The sequence below is a fragment of the Anguilla anguilla genome, chromosome 2 (assembly GCF_013347855.1).
Source record: "Anguilla anguilla isolate fAngAng1 chromosome 2, fAngAng1.pri, whole genome shotgun sequence".
NCBI lineage: Eukaryota > Metazoa > Chordata > Actinopteri > Anguilliformes > Anguillidae > Anguilla > Anguilla anguilla.
The window spans coordinates 59,075,223-59,100,611 of record NC_049202.1 but is presented as its reverse complement, the minus strand read 5'-3'; the positions used below and the strand labels follow the sequence as shown (position 1 = coordinate 59,100,611).

The following is a 25,389-nucleotide window of genomic DNA, read 5'->3' as shown; positions in this document are numbered from 1 at the left end:
CTCCAGCTAGTGTCATGACAGGAGTTTGAACTAAGATGCAGAGAGAATATTCTGTTTCCTCTGACATCATGCTTTAATCATCACAGTTTTTCTGGTTTGTGTCACTCTCTGGGGCTCCTGCCTCTTCCCTCCCTTTATGTTCTTAATGTTATTATGTTTTTGTCTTCATCCACTTCTCTCTGGATCTTCTCTGATCTCTCTTTCTCATGCTGCTGGAGCCTCCTCAGTTCCCCTCCTCCTCCACACTGTCAGTTTTCTGGAGGAACTGTGTGATCTGAGTGTGTGCTTCCTGACATTGCAGGGCTGAAGTGAAGTGAAGAATTCCACTGCAGAATTCCACTGCATCCCAAAGCCTTTCCTTGTGTACTCAATCCTTCATTTAATAAACCCTGTCTGTCACTCACTTTTGTTGCCACGTACGACTAACCCCCAAAAGAGAAACAAATGATTATTTGATGTTTTTCATTTTTAATAGCAGGAGTTGCAAATATAGAATTCTTGGACTGAATGTAGTGACTGTATATAATATACTATAGAGTTTTCCAACCTGTTAAACTGAAACTTGAAAAGGGATAAGGTGAGAACATAGGTAATTGGATATTGGGGCAATAGAGTGTGAAGTGAGATTGGGGTAGTTGGAGCAACATTCATATCCATTGCCGGTTCGATCCCCACCCTGGGCGTGTCGAAGTGTCCTTGAGCAAGACACCTAACCCCTAACTTCTCTGGCGAAAGAGAGGCATCAATTGTAAAGCACTTTGGATAAAAGCGCTATATAAATACAGCCCATTTACCATTTACCATTATGTCTGGCAATGGTAGATGCTGGCAGGTGCGTGTCTGTGTTGTGAAAGGCTTGCATATTTTCACCACTAGGTGTCAGTAAACTCCAACTAAAAATGTGGGGAAATGCCAGTCTTTCTCCTGGACGTAACCAGACTTCTGTTCACCGGTTCTGCCTTTCAGCAGGTCAACAGAAATGTCACAAAATAAACGAGTGTCTGTACATTAGGAGTAGCGCTGTCTCCTAAATTTATTGGGCCAGAACTACAGGAGTAATGGGGGTTGGGCGCACATGTGGAATGCTGATGGCAGAACATAATCATTTGTAGACTGCCAGAGAGGTGGGCGATCTCTGGTGTTCATTGAGAGAATTAGTTGAGCAGAATGGGTATAAAAATAAAGGTGCATGTAGGATCGGTAAGGATAAAGAGATTCCCCCAGGGGGGTGGGACGGGGTGGAGATTCTTTGTGTGCCGGTTAATTTTATTTTGGTTTATTCTTGGTGGCCAGGTCTGTGTTGTGTCTCGAGATACTTTTAACCTTTGTTACAGCACCTTTGTTTGGTGTCAGTGTTGTGATTGTCATGGTCCTGTTTTCCTGTCTGTGTTTCCCCTGTTGGGCCGCCAGATGGCGGCACTTCTGTTTTGTGTCCTGCTCCCCCCCGGTTAATTGTATGATTGTTTCATTGTCTCGTTATCCCATCATTGTTCCCACCTGTCTTATCCCCTCCTTCTGGTTTGATTGTTTTTTGAGTTCACCTGTGTCTTGTTACCCCTGTCTATTTAAGTTCTCTGTTCCCTTGACTCGGGTGCTGGTTCCTTGTGTTTGTTCCCGACTAGCGTTTGTTGAGACCGTATGTACCTGCCTGTGTTTGTTTCATGACTTATATGTACCTGCCTGTATTTTGTTCCTGACTGTTTTGTTTGACCTTCCTTTGTGCTCTGCCTTCCCGTGTTTTGCCCTGCTTGTGTTTGTTTCATGATTTATATGTACCTGCCTGTATTTTGTTCCTGACTGTTTTGTTTGACCTTCCTTTGTGCTCTGCCTTCCCGTGTTCTGCCCTGCTTGTGTTTGTTTCCTGACTTTCATGTACCCGCCTTCTTGTGTTTGTTCCTGAATTCTGTTTGAAAACCGTATGTACCTGCCTGTATTTTGTTCCTGATTTGTGTTTTGTTTGACCTTTCCTTGTGCTCTGTTTGACCTGCCCTTGTCCTCTACCTGCCTGTGTTCTGCCCTGCCCATGTTTGTGAGTTCCTCTTGTTTTCTGTTTTTAGATATTTTTTGAGTGTGTTTTTGCCCTTCGTGTCCTTTCTGTTCCCTGTTTGTTTGCCTTCCTTTCTGTAAGTAAAGTCTTTGTTAATTTTCTCCCTTTTGAGTTTTGTGTTTTTTTCCACTCTGCGCCTGGGTCCCAGCACCCGTACCGTTACAGTGATTGGTTGTCCTTGTAACCAGGACAAGGGGCTTATCTGGTGGCAGACGGGGGAGAAGCCCTAGCCTGGAATCCAGAGTGTACAGCGGCGTTGGCAAAACCGCGGACCAGGTTGGAGGTACTGTGGGAAGTTGGACCAGGAAGTGCAGCAGTTTCTTGAAGTCTTTAGTTTATTCAGAGCTCAGAGTGAAGTAACTCCACCCCCTCTATCTATTTGCTCTTCAGTTTCCCACATAATGGTCCTTAGCTATGACCTAACACAGCTCTTCTGCTGCAGCCAATCCGCTCCCAAGCCTGGAGAAACAGACAGAACACAAATGATTCTGTGGCCAAGTAGCCATGAAGTCCGCATATGCAAGAAGCCAGTTAGACTGTCTCTGAACTGATGGAGCATGGTGGCCAGATGTTGGGCTTTGACTGGGCATTGTTGGGCATTGTTTTTGCAGAGGTCATTATAGTAGAACCTCTACTCTCCATCACCATCAGGGAATCTGTGGTGCTGGATAGTAGACAATTTTGTATAGTAGAGCGTACCCTAAAGATTAGGCAGGAGCCAAATTAGTGAAGTATTTATTTATCAATTTTTTTTTTAAAACTCAATGTATTGTATTGCTCAAGGGCCCCACCTGCTGGCCAAATGATTTTACAATAGCTTCTATTTTCAAGTAAATGTCAGAGGGACATGCACTGTAAGTTTAAAGGAGCACAGACAAGCACTCCATCCTGTGTAAGTTTGTAAGCACACAGACTAGCACCTCAATCTTGTGTACGTTTTTTAGTGCACAAACAAGCATCTCCATCTTTTCAAATGAATGCAACCAGCATGCTGCTTGACTATTGAGTCTGACCAATCAGAGGAGCTGTCACGTGTTTGGACGCTACTCCTCACAAACTGAAGCCACCTTTCTGTGGACCACACTACAGCCTCTGGACAGCACAGTAGCCAATCACATACACCCTGGGCTTCACTCTAGCTAATTGTGAGCTGTCCTGCAGGACCAACATTCAGTCAGCTCTGGCACAGTCAGGTGTTTTTAGACAATGCAGTCTTATTTCACAGAGGACCAGTGCATTTAAGCAAGGTGCTGCCCTAAAGTCTCTCTGATTCCCTGTGATAACGAGTGAAGTTCTGCACTTCTTTAGTTTATAAAAAGGAGAAGGAAACTTGAACCTGGTTTGCTGTGCAGGACCTACTTCCTTATTTTTGCTCTCACAAACAGAACCCCCCAAAGGTGTTATAATGGTAGAGGGAAATTGGTTATTTTTGCTCTGTGCTTAAGGTACTTGGATATGAATATGAGACAAAAGTATTCAGATTTTAATATCATGGTATGTGTGTTACCATTTCACAGAAACTGCTGTCTTTGTGTTGAGTCCCCCTATTTTCAGCTGTGCAAAAGTAAAAATGGGGCGACATGGCTCAGGAGGTAAGAGCGATTATCTGGCAGTCGGAGGGTTGCCGGTTCAAACCCCGGCCTGGGCGTGTCTAAGTGTCCTTGAGCAAGACACCTAACCCCTAACTGCTCTGGCGAATGAGAGGCATCAATTGTAAAGCGCTTTGGATAAAAGCGCTATATAAATGCAGTCCATTTACCATTAAAAAAAAATGAAATTAAAATTAAAAACTAGAGGTTCTTTACTCCACACTTTCAGCTTTCCATTGCTTTGTTTTTTATTTTTTTATTTTTTTGTCGTATTATCTGTTCATAAAACTGTTTCAAAACTCTTCTGGCATTTCTCTGTATTTTTTGACAAATTCTAATCTGGCCTTTTGATTCTTGACATTGATGTGAGGTTTTGCATTTTGCTGTTTAGCCTCTATAATTCTGCTCTCAGAGTCTTCTGCATTTGGCGGCTTGCTATATCTTTACCCCTGCCCTCTGGAGACTGCTGGTGACATCACTGACTGTAGTTTTAGGGTTCTCCTTCACAATTCTTCACAGGATTAATCTGTCATCAACTGCAGTACAACTCATACAGGTACTTAGAGTTGTCTGTAGCCTACATAACTCACATACAAGTTTGGATAGTTTATTCTCAGTTTGGCACTGTGAGTGCCTGTGGGTTTTCTGGCTTCTGTTGTTGGTGGCTTGTTATCAGTAGACAGGAAATGTAAGAGTGACCTTCTGCAGATATATATTTAAATTTAGTTGATTTTAGTTACAGAAAAGCGGAAGGTAACGCAGTGATGAAGTAGAAGGGTGGGAGCTTCTGTGAGAATTGTTTTGCAACTTGCTGTCCACACAAGCAGATAAGAAAAGAATGCATTAGCAGTGATGTACAGTATATATGATAGGTCAGGGTTTTTTTATCGCTCTTTTGACCACTGAAGTTGAAGCACTAAACTTCCTCTTGAATCATGCAGGCAAACAGAGGGGTCACATTGATTTGTGAGTACTACCGAATCAGTTTTTTAATGTAAAAGTTTTTAACAGACAAGTATGTATTTGTGTTGAAATTAGCATTTGATTGAAAAAAAACAACAACAACACATTTGTGAAGTTATGCTTAAATAAGTATGATTTGACCTCACTAACACTAAAATGCTCTACAGCCTTTGGGCTGCATTGGAATGACCTGCATTATGGGTAAAGAAGAAAAGTATGAGTGAAGAAGTATGCTTTTGCTTCAGTAGATAACATACCTTGAATGATCACTAATAATTTTTTGTGAAAGAAGAAATACAATTTTATTTATTTGTTATTTGAAAGAGACATTGGACAGTTAGTAACTGCCACAGAATTAGCTTGATAACTAAATTTCATCAGTAGTCCCTTGGCAGGTGGGAAAGTGGGAAAATTTACAAAAAAAAATGTACAAGCAGCTTTTTGCAATTAGAATAAAAAGGTTGGTGTGCATCAATGCACTCTAGCAGTAAAATAAAAAATATAAATAATTGCAAAAGGTACCAATGTAAAATATTGTCCAACAAATGAAATAATAAAACAACAAATGTCATGATAAAAGGTAAAACAATTGCACTTAATAATATGACAGTGGTGATCTGTAACTGGCTTTTTTACCAGAACTTTCAATGTATTTTTGCACAGAACATGTAAAGGCTTCAAATAAGTTCACACAAACAGATATACGCTCCATTCAAACTGATCATTGCCAAACTCAAACACTGACTGGTGGACCTGAGTTTACCCAACTTCCACAGTACTGCATGGATGACATCTTGAAATCAAACAGCAATGAGGGGGATGTATTTAGACTTTATTTGAACATATTTATGGTTTTGTATTTTTCTTGCTTATTGCATTTCTTTGGCCATTTCAATGATGATGTCAATGATTCCTGTCTTTTTTTTTATACAGTGCTGAGTCTAATGACAAGACCGGGTGAGTGTTACTAGATTTAAAAACAAACCCCACCTTCTGTTACCTGATAATTAATCAGAGATAAACCTTATTCAGACAGTTTAGTGAAACTTATGATTGATAACAGAATGTCATGTTTCACAATAAGACTGCCTAACAGAATTATGATGTGATTAATTTGACTGCATATGTGGACGGTAATGTAGAAATATTATTCTGTGAGACTCGAGGCATGTCCTACAGTAGGGGGTGATACAGAGATCACAAACAGAATCAGTTCTTTACTGTTCTAAAATAATAAAGCTGAGGCATTAATCAGGACACTATAAACATGTCATGAGTATTTAAACACATGTACTGACGTAGTGCACGCACTGTTCGTACAGGGAGCCCAAAGGATGTACTGACTCTGCAGCCTAACTGGCCGCTGTTCTTCACTGGAGAGACCGTCAATCTCAGGTGTTTGGGACGGCCATACAAACATCATGGATTCTCATGGTACAGAAATGAATCAAATAGTTGGGTGTATAAGCACACATCCCATAACAACATCTACATCATCACACCTGTTACTGAAGCCCACAGTGGTGTATATAGGTGTTCTGCTGAATCCACGAGTGATCCTGTCAGACTGAACGTGTCAGGTGAGTCAAAACTGGTCAGCAGCTGAACACTGGTGGTCTCACTCATCCCACAGAGAGACCATATTTAACACATTTATTCAATCTTCCCCAGTGCACATGGTGCTTCCCGTACCAGTTCATTTATTACAGGCAAATATAAAATTAACTTATTTTCACTTAAATGGCCTGGGTATACCACCAGTTGAGTTGAGTTTGTATTGTTAATATTTGAGCTTTTGTATGTTTTAATCCATGGAATGTAGCCTTTTCTATCTGTTATGACAATGAGAGAACCTACAGCTTTAGCTCTTTGTCTCAACCCAAATCAGAGCATGCCTGTCCCTCTGTAGTCATGTCTACACTCCACTAGCAAAGTTGTATGTAGAAGTTGTGTAAATCGCTCTGGGTAGAACCATCTGCTAATGCCTGTAATGTAATGTAATGTAATGAGCAGTTAGAGCTGTGACACAGTCTGTCCGTCTTCACAGCCTCGCCCACACCCGTTCTGAGACAGTCACATGCTTTCCCAATACATGGATAAGCGAACCATGTTCTACTGTATCACAGATTAAAGCCAGTTTGCACTGTATGTTTGATTATGCCATTAGTAGGAACCTGGGGGAGAGATTCAGTTTGTTCTCTCTGTTATAGAGATACCACCACCTGTCCTGGCTGTCTCTCCACTCAGGCAGTTATATGCAAGAGAACATGTCAGTCTCTCTTGTACGGTTACAGTGACTTCAGCTGGCCGGGAATATTACTGGTAAAAAGAAACTGGATCACATGACATAGCCCATATTTCCAGAACATCTAAAGGCTCGTACACCCTCAGCGCTGCTGCTCTTACACACATAGGGGGGAGACCCAGTCTGGTATAGTATAGTTACCCCACAGAATATAGTTACCCCACATACACATATCATGTGAGTGCTGATTGGTACACAGAGTACAGTTACCTTACCCACATACAGGTATCAGGTGAGTGCTGATTGGTACATAGAGTACAGTTACCCCACTCCCATACAGGTATCAGGTGAGTGCTGATTGGTACATAGAGTACAGTTACCCCACTCCCATACAGGTATCAGGTGAGTGCTGACAGACATTATTCAGTGTGCAAAATTGGCACATTCCCATAATGCACTGGGTCCAACTGCTGTGATGATTTTGGGGACCTGTTCTTAGTTTAATTCTTGTGCCACTACGATCAGGATTAGAGATTTTTTCATTACTGATTTTTGAGTATCTTCTCTTAATGTCATTGAAAATAGGAATGCAGCTGCCCTGGTTTTTGTCCTTCATTTAGGGTTATTTGGTTTCTCCATAGTCAAAAAAATACTGGCATGACAACAGAACTGTGACCCTGTCTGTTTGTTTCTACAGCACTGCCTAAACCCACTCTGACGGTAGAACCAAAATGGCGCCCACTGTACAATGAAGAGACCGTCACCCTGAGGTGTGAGGTGGACTCCGACAGCAACTGGATATATTTCTGGTACAAAGACCAGGCCCAGATGGCTGTGTCTCAGACTGCTGGTCACAGTGTAACTGGTAACAGACTCACCATCCCTGGTGCTGCTGGGTCTGACCAGGGGCAGTACTGGTGTGAGGGGAGGCTGGAGGGGAGAAAAGTGACCTCACAGTGCAGCGACTCCATCAATCTGACTATTGCAGGTGAGTCTCAAGTACGCTTTCAATTTGGATATGTCACATGCTCTATTGGATTGAGATCTGGGGACTGTGCAGGTCATTGGATTAAAATGAAATTGCCGCCTTGTTTGTGGAACCAGCTGCAGGTGACGTGTGCTTTGTGACATGGCGCATTACCTGTTGGAAGTATCAACTTGAACAAAGGTAGACTGTGGTCATAAAGGGATGCACATGGTCCACTACAATGCTTAAGTATGTTCTGGCACTCAATTGATGCTCAGTTGGTATTAAGTGGCTTAATGTGTGTCACAAAATCACACCATTACACTACCACTACCAGCTGTTACTGCTGACACAAAGCAGGATGGGATTTTTATGCAGTATGGATTCATCCTGTTTTGCCAAATTCAGACCCTACCATCTACGTACGTGTCGTAGCAGAAATTGAGATTCGTCAGACCAGGCATTTATCCATTCTTCAATTGTTTAGTTTTGGGTTGTGTATTCAGAGATGTCCTTCTGCGCAGCAATGTTGTAAATAGCTGTTATTTAACCATTTGTGGCCTTTCTGCTAGCTTGAATGAGTCTGCCCATTTTACTCCGACGCTCTCATTAATAAGGTGTTTTCACCCACTGAACTGCTACTCACTGGATTTCATTGTTTATTGCACCACTCTCTGTAAATTTCAGACATGTGATTGGGATTCTTATGAATTCAGCAGTGCTGGAGGCTTTGTATAATTATCCTAATTTCGGTGATACTCAACTTATGCTCACATTATAGAGAATAAAAAATATTCTGTAAATGGTTTCATATATATAATTTACTTTTAAAGTTATTTTTCAAATGTTTATATTTTATGAAATATTGCGCAGGACCACATATTGATTCAAAGATGATTAATCTTTCTCCCATGGTTCTTTTTCCCTTGCATTATATACACAACTGTTTCCTCCTCAGTCACTTCTACATTCTGACAGAAGAAACTGTGATCCAGTCTGTCTCCTTTCTCCAGCCCTGCCTAAAGCCACTCTGACTGTAGAGCCAAAATGGCGCCCACTGTACAATGGAGAGACCGTCACCCTGAGCTGTGAGGTGGACTCCTACAGCAGCTGGACATATTCCTGGTACAAAGACCAGGCCCAGATGGCTGTGTCTCAGACTGCTGGTCACAGTGTAACTGGTAACATTCTCACCATTCCTGGTGCTGCTGGGTCTGACCAGGGGCAGTACTGGTGTGAGGGAAGGCTGGAGGGGAGAAAAGTGACATCACAGCGCAGCGACTCCATCACTCTGACTGTTGCAGGTGAGTCTCAGGTACGCTTTCAATTTGGATCTGTCACATGCTCAACTGGATTCAGATCTGGGGACTGTGCAGGTCAGTGGAGTAAAATGAAGTCGCCGCCATGTTTGTGACATGATGCATTACCTGTTGGAAGTATCCACTTGAAACAAGAGACTGTGGCCTTACAGGGATGCATATGGTCAGCTACAATGCTTAAGTATGTTCTGGCACTCAAATGATGTTCAGTTGGTATTAAGGGGCCTAAGGGGTGTCACAAAAACATTCCCCACACCATTACACCACCACTACTAGCCATTACTGCAGAGACAAAGCAGGATGAGCAAGGTGTTGGCCCCCAAAGAAATGCCATTCACAGGAGTCTATTGCGCCACTCCTCATGAAATCTAGAGACTGTACTGCATAAAAATCCCAGGAGCGAAGCTGTTTCTGAGATGCTGGAACCACCACGTCTGGAACCAGCTATCATACCATGGTCAATGTCGCTTAGATTGTATATCTTGCTCATTATAATTTTGGTTGAACAAAAAACTAAAACTCTTTACCATGTCTCCATGCTTTATATGTTGACTTGCAGATGCCACACCCTTGTTGTGAGATGGTATTAAACAGGGAGATAAAGAGGCAGGAGAGGAAATTGTTTACTGAAACACAGGAAATTATATTAATCAGATATGCAGCTCACAAAAGGGGCCAGCTTTCGGTTGTCAACCTCAGCACCAGATGTAATGTCGCCCCTGCTGATATCTATTATTTACGCTCAAAAAGCAAGTTTCCCCATTGGGCTCCATTCATTTTTGAAAACAAAAATAAATACTCAAATATTTATGTTAACTATATTAGGAAGAAAAAACTAATTTGTTCAGACATGTTATTGGCATTCTCCTGAATTCAGCAGTGCTGGAGGCTTTGTATAATTGTCCTAATCTCAATGATATTCAAATAATGCTAACAAAAAAATTTAATAAATTAATAAATTTAAATTATTTCGCAAACATAATTTGCTTTTGGTTAAATGCTTCAACTATTATAATAATAATTTATTTTTTTGTGCAGGCCTGTCTATTAATTCAAAGACAATGTACCTTACTGCCAGGTTCTTTTTAATTACATTTTAGACATAACCCTTTCCTCCTCAGTCACATGTACATTCTGACAGAAGAAACTGTGACCCAGTCTGTGTCCTTTCCACAGCCCTGCCTAAGGCCACTCTGATCATGAAGCCAAAATGGCGCCTACTGTACAATGGAGAAACCATCACAATGAGGTGTGAGGTGGACTCCTACAGCAACTGGACATATTTCTGGTACAGAGACCATAACCAGACAGCCACATCTCTCTCTAAAGAGTACAGTGTAAACATCACTGGGGCTGCTGGATCTCACCAGGGGCAGTACCGGTGTGAGGGGAGGCTGGAGGGGAGAAATGTGACATCACAGCGCAGCGACTCCATCACTCTGACTGTTGCAGGTGAGTCTCAGGTAGGCTTTCCAATTATATATAAAACTTTATCCTTAAAATATTTGCATTGCATTCCATTCACTTACCATACATAGGAGCAACAAACAGTATAACAATTTATACTATGGCTTGGACAAATATTTAATTCCGATTGGTTGACTGCCTTGTCAACCAATCGTTTTATTTGTGTTTGTATATAGGCATGGCAATGTGGGTAATTTTGCCTCATTATGGTTTCAAATCACTACACAAAACTTTCAATTTGTTGATTTAGAAATCCTGAAATAAAAGGAAACACCACGTTATTAAAAAAAATCATTCGCTAAGTTTAAATGTGCAGAAATTATCTTATTTTCAACACATTTCACATTTATGTGGTCAGGGGTGCAGCATTTATTAAGCTTGGAGATATTAGCGTATCGTAGTTATGTGGATTAGAATATATGATACAGCTCACTGTCTTCCCACTATAACAGTTGCTAAATGCATCATGACAATAGTTGTGAACTTTGCTTTTCATTGTTTAATGTCTTTTCTCTTTATCTTATATTTTTGATGGCTGATAGTGAGACTACTCTGCATACATAAGAAAAGAGAAACACTGGTTTATCATTACCAAAGAAACCATATTTAGTGAAGTGGCAGATGTGTACATAATGGTGTTAGTTTTGTATTTAATAAAATGTCTTAAAAATACCTTTTTATTTAAATTTTTCCATGCATTTTAGTTGTAGCCATAGTATAAGAGATATTAACCATTTTCATGGGTTCCGATTGCCACCCTGTCAGGCCATATATTCTTGTATATGCACAGGTTTATATCCTCCACATATCCCTCTTCTCTGTGTCTCTCCACAGGTAGACTGGTGTTCGGTCTGGGAGCTGCTCCTCTGCTGCTGGCCTCCATTATACTGTGTGTGAAATGGTGCAGGAAACCAGGTGATGTCATTTTATAGGGGAACACATCTAAAAACAACGTGTGTTTCGTTTCAGGTTTCAGGCCACAACACTGGTCATTCTCACTCCCAGTTCTCTCCCTCTGTTGTGTTTATACATGTTTGTTGATGTGCAGGGTCATCTAATGAAGCAGCTATCAAGTACACTGAAGAGAATGTGGAAGTTGACTTATGAAACCTTCACACAGAAGCTGGATCAGTGTGCTCATGTGGAATGAAGAACGTTTGAGAGCTCAGAATTATTTTGCAATGTGATGCTTCTCAGCTTGCTGGAGGGGAAATCCTGATTGGGGGTGCAGTAATGGGGACACTCAGTGAGTTTTGGGAATGAAGCAGTCGTGCCTTTAGAGTGCAGGATCTGTATAATATATCTGAGGTTCTGATTCACCAGAGCTGCACTTGTGGTCTTTGCCTAAGTTAGTCAGCTTTGATTGCTGTATGTTTCTTTCAGGTCCTACGCTGAACTTAATATATTATGTAGTAAACTCGCCGCAAGCTTACATACAGCCTAAACAGCTGAGACTCTGCAACATGTTCAACATGCATTTCATGTGTCTGCTTTTATTAGTATTACATTAAATGGAATTTAAAGTGTGTTCTTTTTTGTTCCTTCTTTATTTTGTTAACATAAGAAATAAATGAAAAAAAATAAACGTGTAATGTAACATCCCCAGCAGGTCAGTTATAGCATCTTCCACTGTGGTGAGCAACACATTCTAATGCAAGTGTGAGAAGGAGAAACTGAGCAGGAATGGTGAGCTGAATGTGGAGAGAGAAGCTGATTGTTTTTTTTAATATTATTTTTATATAATAATACTTCTACTGTAATAACAATGTTACCAGTCATAACTTTCTTGTGTTCATTCTTCGTGGTGATGAATCGTGACAAATCAATATTAATAAATATGTAGGCTAAAGCTGGCATTTGTCTCTCTTGATGCTATATTATGCTGATTCCACCATGTTATTTTGACTACATTGTCATTTTTATATTGCTTGTTATAGCGTATCGTCATTAAAAATGTTATTAGTTGCGGTATTTATGTCTTTGCATGATGAAGTTTTCGATGATAACTAAGAGTAATCACATATGAAAAATAAATAGGCAATCATAAATAAAAAATGAGACTAGCTGAATTTAATTTGATCTTAAATAATTTTTCAGCACCAATTGGCCAGGGCAATGAAGTGATATGCTGTTGGCTTGGCAAGCGTTTTTGAGGAACTAGGCTACAAGTGATTTACATTACGGGCATTTAGCAGACACTGTTATCCAGAGTGACTTACGCAGCTTTTACATTGCATCTACATTGGATCCATTTATACAGCTGGACTTATACTGAAACAATGCAGGCTAGGTACCTTGCTCAAGGGTACAACGGAATCAAACCTGTGACCCTTGGGTTACAAGACCAGTTCTACTCATTATACTGTGCTATCGCTCATGCCAACATAATAGCAGTGTCTTTGGAAGTTCATCACATTTGCAGTCCTTTCTGAACCGATGTTGCTTTAAAGCAGTATCCGTTCAAATGCCTACATAAGAATCATATAGTTATAAGAGCCCTAAGGTTCTGTTGACACGTGCTGCTCAATGGACAGTGGTCACTCCTGGTTCAGGGCTTATGTATAACGCTCGTGTACAGGAGACCTCAGGATTGAAACAGTGCTGCAGTCATTAATGCAGGTTATGAAACATTTCTAATAGGAATCAATAAAATACATACAACACAATAAACGTTGATATAATGCACTTAAATAATAACTTATTGAGATAACTTTTATTTTTTATAAGCTCCCTGACATGGAATGGACACCTAGCTGTTTACCTGACTATAAACACAAACATACGGACTTCCACATTTCTCCAGAGGAAGAAAGTGCTGCATCACACATGCACACTGGCGTATGCACACACTGTTATTTACCTGCCACACACAGGGGGAAAGCTGCAGAACGGTTATAAAATACGTGGGCATATCTTACTTATCTGATTACCTCCTCTTGAAAAAACAATGAAAGTATAAAAATAACGGACGTTGCGGCTCATTAGATTCCATTCATGAGCACGTGATCAGAGTACAGAAACCACACGATCGGCTCCAACCTGCAGCTATGTCTGTATCTCGAGCAGAGGAGAGACGAGCATGGGACTAAATGCAGACGCACATGGTAACCATTGCAGCTTCCTGCAGCTGTGTTTGGGTTAGGATACTCTGCGATTTCAGAGGGGATGGCAGCCGCTCTGAGAGCTTCTCAGTGTCACAGTTAAATGTGTAACTTTCACAGCTTTCTTCAGGTCAGCGTAGTTCAGCTGGGCATGCTGGAGTGATGCAAATTTCTATTGCAAATTACACCTCAGCCAACATAAAACTGACTGACTGAATGTTGGTCACTAGTCGGCACCCTGAGCAGACCAGAGGAGGATGGGTTTCCCCCTTGAGCCTGGTTCCTTCCAAGTTTTCTCCCCATCTGCCACAGGGAGTTTTTCCTTGCCTTAGGCTTGCTCCTGTGGGGGTTTAGGCCAGGGTTGTCTATAAAGCGTATTGTGACAACTGCTGTAAAATAAGCTATACAAATAAAATTTGATTGATTTGATTGATAATCAATTTGTGAATAATATTTCTTTAAATAATATTCCATACATCATTTAGCATTCAAACAGAGTTACATTATAAACTTCAGGGTTTTCTGTGACGTTAAAAATTGCAGAAATAGTGCGGTTACAGTATGATTTCAGAGGCAGTTGACTCTCACTGTGCCAAGTTTCTGTTCATGACCAAAAGCTCAATTTTGGTCAAACCAGACAATTGATTTACACAATTGCTCTCACTAAGGCCTTTGTTTGTGCAGCATTTCCAAAGAGCCTGTTGGTATGATGGTGTGATTGTATGGTTGAATATGAGACTTGGTGATCTCAAAAAGCAACTCAATTCAAACTGTGATCCTTGGGCTCTTCTTTGCCTCCCTCATCTTCTTCCTCGCTGGGTGGGCAGACCATATGTATCCAAACGTTGCCGCTTCTTTTACAGGAAGGTTGCTGATATTTACAAATCCTTCAAGATGGAGTCTTCAAGCACATTAGTCAATCCTCTTCCCAGACAACCCTCCCCCATTCCCAACTCAATACCCCTCTCCCCATCTCTCTTTCTGCTTCCTCTCCTCTTCTCTCTCTTTACCAAGTCCCTTGTTTCTGTTATCTCCTCTCATACTCTATCTTCCAGGTCACATCTCCGGTCTTTTTTGACCCCTAGTGGTGGAATGAGCTTCTGACTGCTGTCAGGACTGCAGAAACCGTACCCATCTTCTCACTGCAGTCAGGACAGCAGAAGCCCCTCCCATCCTCCCACTGCAAAATTGTATGAATACTGCTCGATACTGTCATACTGTAGATGAGTGTGATTAATTTCAGTTACTTTCAGAATGTGAAGCTTTAATGGAATCTATGGCTGAAGTAGTGCACTGCTGTTTGTACAACAGCTTATATTAGAAATGTGTATTTACACCATTTGAAATTTCATAAAGGCAAGTGTCAGAGAGCTGCAAAGGAGATGCATGAATATGTGTGAAGAGAGAGATGCACTTGATGCTGGAGGAGAGAGAGAACAGAATAAAAAGTGCCGATCTGGAGCAGGAGGAATTTAATAAGACATTTCAAGAGAAAGCGATGGCTCTACAGCAGTGAGTACGAAGCAAGACTGTTAAGGGAAACCAATTATGACATCTAAATAAGGTAACCATGGCAATGGGAGAGTGAGGCTTCATGAATTCCATTATAGGTGGGACTACCGTGTGCTGTTAGTCATTGACATTGATATGAACCAATCTATCAAGTTTGGTCTCCATAGCAGACCACTTTGACTGGATCAATTTTATCAGCTGTTAATAACTCATAATAGCTCCACCCATTTCGGGGCTTGTGTCTTATTCCAAGTAACAGTCATTGGAGAGGAAAAGTAATAATATTGATGCTAATTTTAGAAGTAACAGAATCTGAGTTAACAATGGACAAACACTTGACAGAAAGCTTAAATTGTATTTGAATGACAAAGCTTTTGATTTTTTTTTTTTACGTGCTGGAATCCTGTACAGGATAGATGAGTGTCACATGGTGCACACCTCCATGTGCTGTGAACCGGTTTATAAAAAGCACACAAGTTACTGCTGGCTCCAGCACAGTGTAAGACTGAAGCTGGTGTGCTTCGTGCTGCAGGAAGCTGGGCCAGCTTGAGCAGGACTGGAGAGCAAAGCTGGAAATAGTGATGGAGGAGAGGAGCAAGCATGAGCAGCGTGTGAAGAAGGAGATCCAGGCTCTGCTCCTTAAGCTGTTCAAGACTGAGCAGCTGCACCAGACCCCGGTGAACTCATCCAGCGAGTATCAATACTCCACTCTACCCTCTCTTCAGTCAGGTCTGTCTCCTGTTATAGGATTGCATCCATATGTGTGGGTCTTAGGAACACCTTTAATCTCCATGTTCTCCTATTCCATTGCAGATATGTGACTATGAGGTCAAGTACAGGGACTCACTAAAACTGGTGTCTGAGCTGCAGCGTTAAATGGAGGAGCGTGAGGTGAGAGGCTGAAATGGAGGTCGGCAGGTCCACTATTAAAAATAAAACAAATCAACAAATATTAAGCTTTTGGAGGTTCATTTTACATGGCACAAAAGCGAGTGAAATTCAATGTTTATTAAAAGTAAAACAATGGTATGTGAGAACAGTTATTGCTCACACATGGACACAAATGGGAAAGGAGATGTTTAGAGACGTTTGTGCAACATGGCCGTGAGCTTCAGGTGCTCATTGGTCAGTGTCATGGCGGACGTCACATCTTAAGCAATAAGAACAGGGCTGACCACACTCAGATCACACAGCTCCTGCAGACGACTGACAGCATGGAGGAGGAGAAGAACAGGAGACTTTAGCAGCATGAGAAAGAAACATCAGAGAAGATCCAGAGGGAAGTGGAAGAAGAGAAGAAATAAGAAGAGGAAATGAACATAATAAAGGAGGAAGGGAATAGGCAGGGAGTGACACAGATGAGAAAAACAGCAGGAAGATTGGGTTATTTAAGCATAATGTCAGAGGAAAGGGAATATTCACATCGCATTTTTCTCCAGAGCTGAACCTCTCCTGGTGAAAACCCCTGTTATGTCACTACCTGGAGGGCTGGATGGATAACCTCGATCTTCTGCACTGCATTTTAATAAACATGGGCTGTTAATTTTTTCATCTTATTTAATACCTCAGGCAATAATCTGTATAAACTCTATGATTATTTGCTTTAACAGATTCCTATTTAGCCCATCTTTAACTGTTGATACCAGGCTTGTATGAACCATTTAATCATCACTTTTTCAGTCTTTTTACTTTACTTACTGTGTATTGGGAGGCTCAGGCTTGATCTTGCCCATTTTGTAAATTTGCTGTTTTGGCTGACCGTGAAACATGGCCTCTGCTGACCTCGCCTGGTCACAGATGAGTACAGCATCAGCATTAACCCCCTGCAGTATATCTCACTCTACTATAGAGACTTAATCATTAAAACAAAGAGAGGTTGGTATGAAGATATTGTCTAAGTTAAGTTTATTAATCAGTGTTGTTCATTTGTTTATTCAGTGGCCTCCACTTTCTCTCATATGTTTTGTTTCTGTCGTGTAGGAGGGTGTAGTTACAAGGCAATATTCACACATTAACACAGACAGTGGTGGAATGGTCACTGGCCACAGGTGATTCTCTCACCTGCAGGATCAGGTACTACAAACATTTGAGCACCAGCAGATCTCCTACATCTGTGAGGTTACACAACACCTTCACTTCCCCACATACATTAATTCCCAAAGCTGTCACAACAAAAGAGAATTTAGTTCTCACTTGACTGTTTGATGATTTTTTAATTTTGAAAATTGATTAGGTGAGAACATAGGTATTTGGATATTGGTGCAACAGAGTGTGAAGTGAGATTGGGGTAGTTGTAGCAACATTCATATCCATTATGTCTGGCAATGGTAGATGCTGTCAGGTGCGTGTCTGTGTTGTGAAAGGCTTGCATATTTTCACCACTAGATGTCAGTAAACTCCCACTAAAATCCCATTTCAATGAATGTGGGGAAATGCCAGTCTTTCTCTGGGACATAAGCAGACTTCTGTTCACCGGTTCTGCCTTTCAGCAGGTCAACAGAAATGCCACGAAATAAACGAGTGTCTGTACGTCAGGAGTCGCGCTGTCTCCTAAATTTATTGGGCCGGATCTACGGGAGTAATGGGGGTTGGGCGCACATGTGGAAGGCTGATGGCAGATGGCATTTGTCACTGCCGGAGAGGTGGGAGATCTCTGGTGTTCATTGAGAGAATTAGTTGAGAAGAATGGGTATAAAATTAAAGGTGCAAGTATCATTGGTGAGGATAAAGTAAGTCCCCCAGGGGCGTGGGACGGGGTGGAGATTCATTGTGTGCCAGTTAATTTTATTTTGGTTTATTCTTGGTAGCCATGGTCTGTGTTGTGACTCAAGATACTTTTAGCCTTTGGTACAGCACCTTTGTGTGGTGTCTGTGTTGTGATTGGTTGTGCTTGTAACCTGGACAAGGGGCTTATCTGGCAGCAGACGGGGGGAGAAGCCCTAGCCTGGAAGCCAGAGTGTACAGCGGCGTTGGCAAAACCGCGGACCAGGCTGTAGGCACTGTGGGAAGTTGGAACAGGAAGTGCGGCAGTTTCATGAGAAATCTTTAGTTTATTCAGAGCTCAGAGTGCAGTAACTCTGCCCCCTCTATCTATTTTCTCCGCAGTATCCCACATAGTGGTCCTTTGCTATGACCTAACACAGCTCTTCTGCTGCAGCCAATCAGCTCCCAAGCCTGGAGAAACAGACAGAACACAAATGATTCTGTGGCCAAGCAGCCATGAAGTCCGCATATGCAAGAAGGGTGGAGCCAGTTGGACTGTCTCTGAGCTGATGGAGCATGGTGGCCAGATGTTGGGCTTTGACTGGGCTTTGTTGGGCATTGTTTTTGCAGAGTTAATTATAGTAGAACCTCTACTCTCCATCACCATCAGTGAATCAGTTGTGCCGGATGGTAGAACATTTTGTATAGTAGAGCGTACCTTAAAGATTAGGCAAGAGCCAAATTAGTGAAGTAGTTATTTATTTTATATATTTTTTTAACTCAATGTATTATTTTATTGCTCAAAGGCCCCACCTGCTGGCCAAATGATTTTACTATTTTCAAGTAAATGTCAGAGGGGCATGCACTGTAAGTTTAAAGGAGCACAGACAGCACCCCATCTTGTGTAAGTTTGTAAGCACACAGACTAGCACCTCAATCTTGTGTACGTTTTTTAGTGCACAGACAAGCATCCCCATCTTTTCTAATGAATGCAACCAGCCTGCTGCTTGACTATTGAGTCTGACCAATCAGAGGAGCTGCTATGTTGTGATGGGACGGTACTCCTCACAAACTGATGCCACCTTTCTGTGGACCACACTACAGCCTCTGGACAGCACAGTAGCCAATCACATACACCCAGGGCTTCACTCTAGCCAATTGTGAGCTGTCCTACAGGTCCAACATTCACAGTCAGCTCTGGCACAGTCAGGTATTTTAGACCATGCAGTGTTTCATTTCACAGAGGACCAGTGCATTTAAGCAAGGTGCTGCCCTAAAGTCTCTCTGATTCCCTGTGATAACGAGTGAAGTTCCGCATTTTTCTTTAGTTTATTAAAAAGAAGAGAAGAAAACATGAAGCTGGTTTGCTGTGCAGGACCTACTTCCTTATTTTTGCTCTCACAAACAGAGCCCCCCAAAAGTGTTGTAATGGTAGAGCGAAATCGTTATTTTTGCTCTGTGCTTACGGTAATTGGATATGAATATGAGACAAAAGTACAGTCAGCATTTAATATCATGGTATGTGCGTTACCATTTCACAGAAACTGCTGTCTTTGTGTTGAGTCCCCCTATTTTCAGCTGTGTAAAAGTAAAAAAAAAAAAAATTAAAATTAAAAAGCAGACGTTCTTTCCTCCAGACTTTCAGCTTTCCATTGCATTGGTTTTTATTTTTTAATTTTTTTTGTCTCATCTGTTCATAAAACTGCTTCAAAACTCTTCAGGCTTGTCTTTGTATTTTTTGACTAATTCTAATCTGGCCTTTTGATTCTTGACGTTGATGTGAGGTTTTGCATTTTGCTCTTTTGATCACTGAAGTTGAAGCACTAAACTTCCTCTTGAATCATGCAGGCAAACAGAGGGGTCACATTGATCTGTGAGTACTACCGAATTAGTTTTTTAATGTAAAGGTTTTTAACAGATAAGTATGTTTTTGTGGTGAAATTTGCCTTTGATTGATATAAATAAACCACAACAACACATTTGTTAAGTTATGCTTAAATAAATAAGTATGATTTGACCTCACTAATACTAAAATGCTCTACAGCGTTTGGGCTGCATTGGAATGACCTGCGTTATGGGAAAAGAAGAAAAGTATGAGTGAAGAAGTATGCTTTTGCTTCAGTAGATAACATACCTTGAATGATCACTAACAATTTTTTGTGAAAGAAGAAATACAATTTTATTCATTTGTTATTTGAAAGAGACATTGGACAGATAGTAACTGCCCCAGAATTAGCTTGATAACTAAATTTCATCAGTAGACCCTTGGCAGGTGGGAAAGTGGGAAAATTTACAAAAAATATGTACAAGCAGCAATTTGCAATTAGAATAAAAAGGTTGGTGTCCATCAATACACTCTAGCAGTAAAATAAAAAATATAAATAATCGCAAAAGGTACCAATGTAGAATATTGTGCTACAAATAAAATAATAAAACAAAAAATTACATGATAAAAGGTAAGACAATTGTACTTAATAACATGTCGGTGATATGTAACTGGCTATTACTGCTACTACTGTGCTGCTGATGAGAGGAGTGATCCTGTCAGACTGAACGTGTCAGGTGAGTCAAAACTGGTCAGCAGCTGAACACTGGCGGTCTCACTCGTCCCACAGAGAGACCATATTTAACACATTTATTCAATCTTCCCCAGTGCACATTGTGCTTCCCGTACAAGTTCATTTATTACAGGTGAATATAAAATTAACTTATATTTACTTAAATGGGCTGGGTATACCACCAATTGAGTTGAGTTTCTGACTCACACTGTTTGTATTGTTAATATTTGAGCTTCTGTAAGTTTAAATCCATAGAATGTAGCCTTTTCTATCTGTTATGATAGAATGAGAGAACCTACTGCTTTAGCTCTTTGTTTCAACCCCAATCAGAGCATGCCTGTCCCTCTGTAGTCATGTCTACACTCCACTAGCAAAGTTGTATGTAAAAGTTGTGTAAATTCCTCTTGGTAGGAGCATCTGCTAATGTAGTGTAATGTAATGAGCAGTTAGAGCTGTGACACAGTCTGTCCGTCTTCACAGCCTCGCCCACACCCATTCTGAGAGAGTCACATGCTTTCCCAGTACATGGATAAGCGAACCATGTTCTACTGTATCACAGATTAAAGCCAGTTTGCACTGTATGTTTGGTTATGCCATTATTAGGAACCTGGGGGAGAGATTCAGTCTGTTCTCTCTGTTATAGAGATACCCCCGCCTGTCCTGACTGTCTGTCCACACATGCAGTTATATGCAAGAGAACATGTCAGTCTCTCTTGTATGGTTACAGTGACTTCAACTGGCTGGGATTATTACTGGTAAAAAGGAACTGGATCACATGACATTGCCCTTATTTCTAGAACATCTAAAGGCTCTTACACCCTCAGTGCTGCTGCTCTTACACACACAGGGGGGAGACCCAGTCTGGTACACAGATTATAGTTACCCCACCCACATACAGGTATCAGGTGAGTGCTAATTGGAACACAGGGTACAGTAACCCCACCCACATACAGGTATCAGGTGAGTGCTAATTGGAACACGGAGTATAGTTACCCCACCCACATACAGGTATCAGGTGAGTGCTGACAGGCATTGTTCAGTGTGCAAAACTGGAACATTCCCATAATACACTGGGTCCAACTGCTGTGATGATTCTGGGATCCTGTTCCTTAGTTTAATTCTTGTGCCATTATGATCAGGATTAGAGCTTTTTCATTTCTGATTTTTGAGTATCTTCTCTTAATATCATTGAAAATTGGAATGTAGCTGCCCTGGTTTTTGTCCTTCATTTAGGGTTATTCGGTTTCTCCGTAGTCATTAAAATGCTGGCATTACAACAGAACTGTGACCCAGTCTGTTTCTATAGCACTGCCTAAAGCCACTCTGACTGTAGAGCCAAAATGGCGCCCACTGTACAATGGAGAGACCGTCACCCTGAGGTGTGAGGTGGAATCCTACAGCAACTGGACAATTGGAAACAATCATACAATTAACACAGGGGGAGCAGGACACAAAACAGAAGTGCCGCCATCTGGCGGCCCAGCAGGGGAAACGCAGACAGGAACACAGGACCATGACACTTTGTGACATGACACATTACCTGTTGGAAGTATCCACTTGAATACAGGTAGACTGTAGTCATAAAGGGATGCTCATGGTCAGATACAATGCTTAAGTATGCTCCGGCACTCAAATGATGGTCAGTTATTATGGGGCCTAATGTGTGTCACAAAAACATTCCACACCATTATGTTATTGGCATTCTGATGAATTCAGCAATGCTGGACGCTTTGTATAATTATCCTAATTTCAATGAAACTCAACTTATGCTCACACTATAGAGAATAAAAATATTTGGTTTATAATTTCACATATATAATATATTTTGGGTGAAATGCTTAAAATTTTAATATTTATGGAATATTGTGCAGGACCACCTATAGAGTCAAAGAAAATTTATATTTCTAGTTATTTTTCCTTGGAATTTATGCACAACTGTTTCCTCCTCAGTCATCTCTTAATTCTGACAGAATAAACTGTGACCCAGTCTGTTTCCTTTCCACAGCCCTGCCTAAAGCCACTCTGACTGTAGAGCCAAAATGGCACCCACTGTACAATGGAGAGAACGTCACCCTGAGGTGTGAGGTGGACTCCTACAGCAACTGGACATATTCCTGGTACAAAGACCAGGCCCAGATGGCTGTGTCTCAGACTGCTGGTCACAGTGTAACTGGTAACAGACTCACCATCCCTGGTGCTGCTGGGTCTGACCAGGGGCAGTACTGGTGTGAGGGAAGGCTGGAGGGGAGAAAAGTGACATCACAGCACAGCGACTCCATCACTCTGACTGTTGCAGGTGAGTCTCAGGTAGGCTTTCAAATTGTATCTAAAACTTTATTCTTAAAATATTTACATTGCATTCCATTCACTTACCATACATAGGAGCAACAAACAGTATAACAATTTATACTATGGCTTGGACAAATTTTTCATTCCGATTGGTTGACAGCCATGTCAACCAATCGTTTTATTTGTGTTTGTATATAGGCATGGCAATGTGGGTAATTTTGCCTCATTATGGTTTCAAATCACTACATGAAAATTTCAATTTGTTTACTTAGCAATCATGAAATAAAAGGAAACTTAACACCATGTTATTTTAAAAAATCAATCGCTAAGTTGTGCGGATAGAGAGCGTTTTTTTATCCAGAAAATATCTCAGTTTCAACACATTTCACATTTTTGTGGTCAGGGGTGCAGCATTTATTAAGCTTGGAGATATTAACATATCATAGTTATGTAGATTAGAATATATGATACAGCTGACTGTTTTCCCACTATACCAGTTGCTAAATGCATCATGACAATAGTTGTGAACTTTGCTTTTCATTGTTTAATGTCTTTTCTCTTTATCTTATATTTTTGATGGCTGATAGTGAGACTACTCTGCATACATAAGAAAAGAGAAACACTGGTTTATCATTACCAAAGAAACCATATTTAGTGAAGTGGCAGATGTGTACATAATGGTGTTAGTTTTGTATTTAATAAAATGTCTTAAAAATACCTTTTTATTTAAATTTTTCCATGCATTTTAGTTGTAGCCATAGTATAAGAGATATTAACCACTTCAGGGGTTCCGCTTGCCACCCATATATTCTTGTATATGCACAGGTTTATCTCCTCCACATATCCCTCATCTCTGTGTCTCTCCACAGGTAGACTGGTATTCGGTCTGGGAGCTGCTCCTCTGCTGCTGGCCTCCATTATACTGTGTGTGAAATGGTGCAGGAAACCAGGTGATGTCATTTTACAGGGGAACACATCTAAAAACGTGTGTTTCAGGTTTCAGGCTGCAACACTGTTCATCCTCACTCCCAGTTCTCTCCCTCTGTTGTGTTTATACATGTTTGTTGATGTGCAGGGTCGTCTAATGAAGCAGCTGTCAAATACACTGAAGAGAATGTGGAAGTTGACTTATAAAACCTTCACACAGAAGCTGGATCAGTGTGCTCATGTGGAATGAAGAACGTTTGAGAGCTCAGGATTATTTTTCAATGTGATGTTTCTCAGCTTGCAGGAGGGGAAATCTAGATTGGGGGTGCAGTTATGGGGACACTCAGTGAGTTTTGGGAATGAAGCAGTCGTGCCTTTTTTGGGTTTTTTTTTCAGCTTTATTTGGATAGGATAGTGTAGAGAGACAGGAATAATTAGGAGGAGAGAGAGGTGCGACAAAGGTCTGCGGTCGGATTCGAACCGCCGATGTCGCGGCTCGCGTTGAGCTTGTGGATAGCGCTGTACGGACTGCGCCCACAGTCGTGCCTTTAGAGTGCAGGATCTGTATAATATATCTGAGGTTCTGATTCACCAGAGCTGCACTTGTGATCTTGTCTAAGCTAGTCTGCTTTCATTGCTGTATGTTTGTTTCAGGTCCTACGTTGAACTTTATATATTATGTAGTAAACTCACCGCAAGCTTACATACAGCCTAAACAGCGGAGACTCTGCAACATGTTCAACATGCATTTCATGTGTCTGCTTGTATTAGTATTAAATTAAATGGACTTTAAAGTGTGTTCTTTTTTGTTCCTTCTTGTTAACATATGAAATAAATGAAAAAAATAAACGTATGTGTAATGTAACATCCCCAATAGGTCAGTTATAGCACCTTCCACTGTGGTGAACAACACAATCTAATCCAAGTGTGAGAAGGAGAAACCGAACAGGAATGGTGAGCTGAATGTGGACAGAGAAGCTGAGGGCTCGATTGTTTTTATTATATTATTTTTATATAATTACTGTTAATACTACTACTGTAATAACAATGTTACCAGTCATAACTTTCCTGTCTTCATTCTTCTTGGTGATGAATTGTGACAAATACATATTAATAAATAAGTAGGCTAAAGCTGGCATTTGTCTCTCTTGATGCTATATTATGCTGATTCCACCATATTATTTTGACTACATTGTCATTTTGATATTGCTTGTAATAGCGTATTATCATTATCATTACATTACATTACAGGTCATTAAAAATGTTATTAGTTGCGATATTTCTGTCCTTGCATGATTAAGTTTTTGATGATAACTAAGAGTAATTACATATGAAAAATAAATAGGCCATCATAAATAAAAAATGAGAATAGATTAATTTAATTTTATCTTAAATAATTGTTCAGCATCAATTGGCCAGGGCAATGAATGTTGGCTTGACAAGCGTTTTTCAGGAAGTAGGCTACAAGTGATTTACATTACCGGTATTTAGCAGACACTGTTATCCAGAGCGACTTACACAACATTTACATTGCATCTACATTGGATCCATTTATACAACTGGACCTATACTGAAACAATGCAGGCTAGGTCCCTTGCTCAAGGGTACAACGGCTGTGTCCTACACGGGAATCAAACCTGTGACCTTTGGGTTACAAGACCAGTTCTACTCATTATACTGTGCTATCGCTCATGCTAACATA

General features: G+C 40.8%; 2 protein-coding genes across 2 annotated transcripts in view; both read left to right on the top strand.

Moving 5' to 3' along the window:
* Positions 1 to 25,389, top strand: part of LOC118219848 (hemicentin-1-like) — a 508,226-nt gene that overhangs the window by 204,936 nt on the left and 277,901 nt on the right. Inside the window, exons 22-26 of the mRNA XM_035403310.1 lie at positions 5,922 to 6,179; positions 7,542 to 7,832; positions 8,807 to 9,115; positions 10,307 to 10,582; positions 22,477 to 22,767. Coding sequence (XP_035259201.1) covers positions 5,922 to 6,179; positions 7,542 to 7,832; positions 8,807 to 9,115; positions 10,307 to 10,582; positions 22,477 to 22,767 — 1,425 coding nt within the window. The remainder of the gene's footprint in view (positions 1 to 5,921; positions 6,180 to 7,541; positions 7,833 to 8,806; positions 9,116 to 10,306; positions 10,583 to 22,476; positions 22,768 to 25,389) is intronic.
* The window catches only part of LOC118219862 (high affinity immunoglobulin gamma Fc receptor I-like), a 221,744-nt gene continuing 215,887 nt past the window's right edge, over positions 19,533 to 25,389 (top strand). Inside the window, exon 1 of the mRNA XM_035403353.1 lies at positions 19,533 to 19,786. Coding sequence (XP_035259244.1) covers positions 19,756 to 19,786 — 31 coding nt within the window. The 5' untranslated portion in view covers positions 19,533 to 19,755. The remainder of the gene's footprint in view (positions 19,787 to 25,389) is intronic.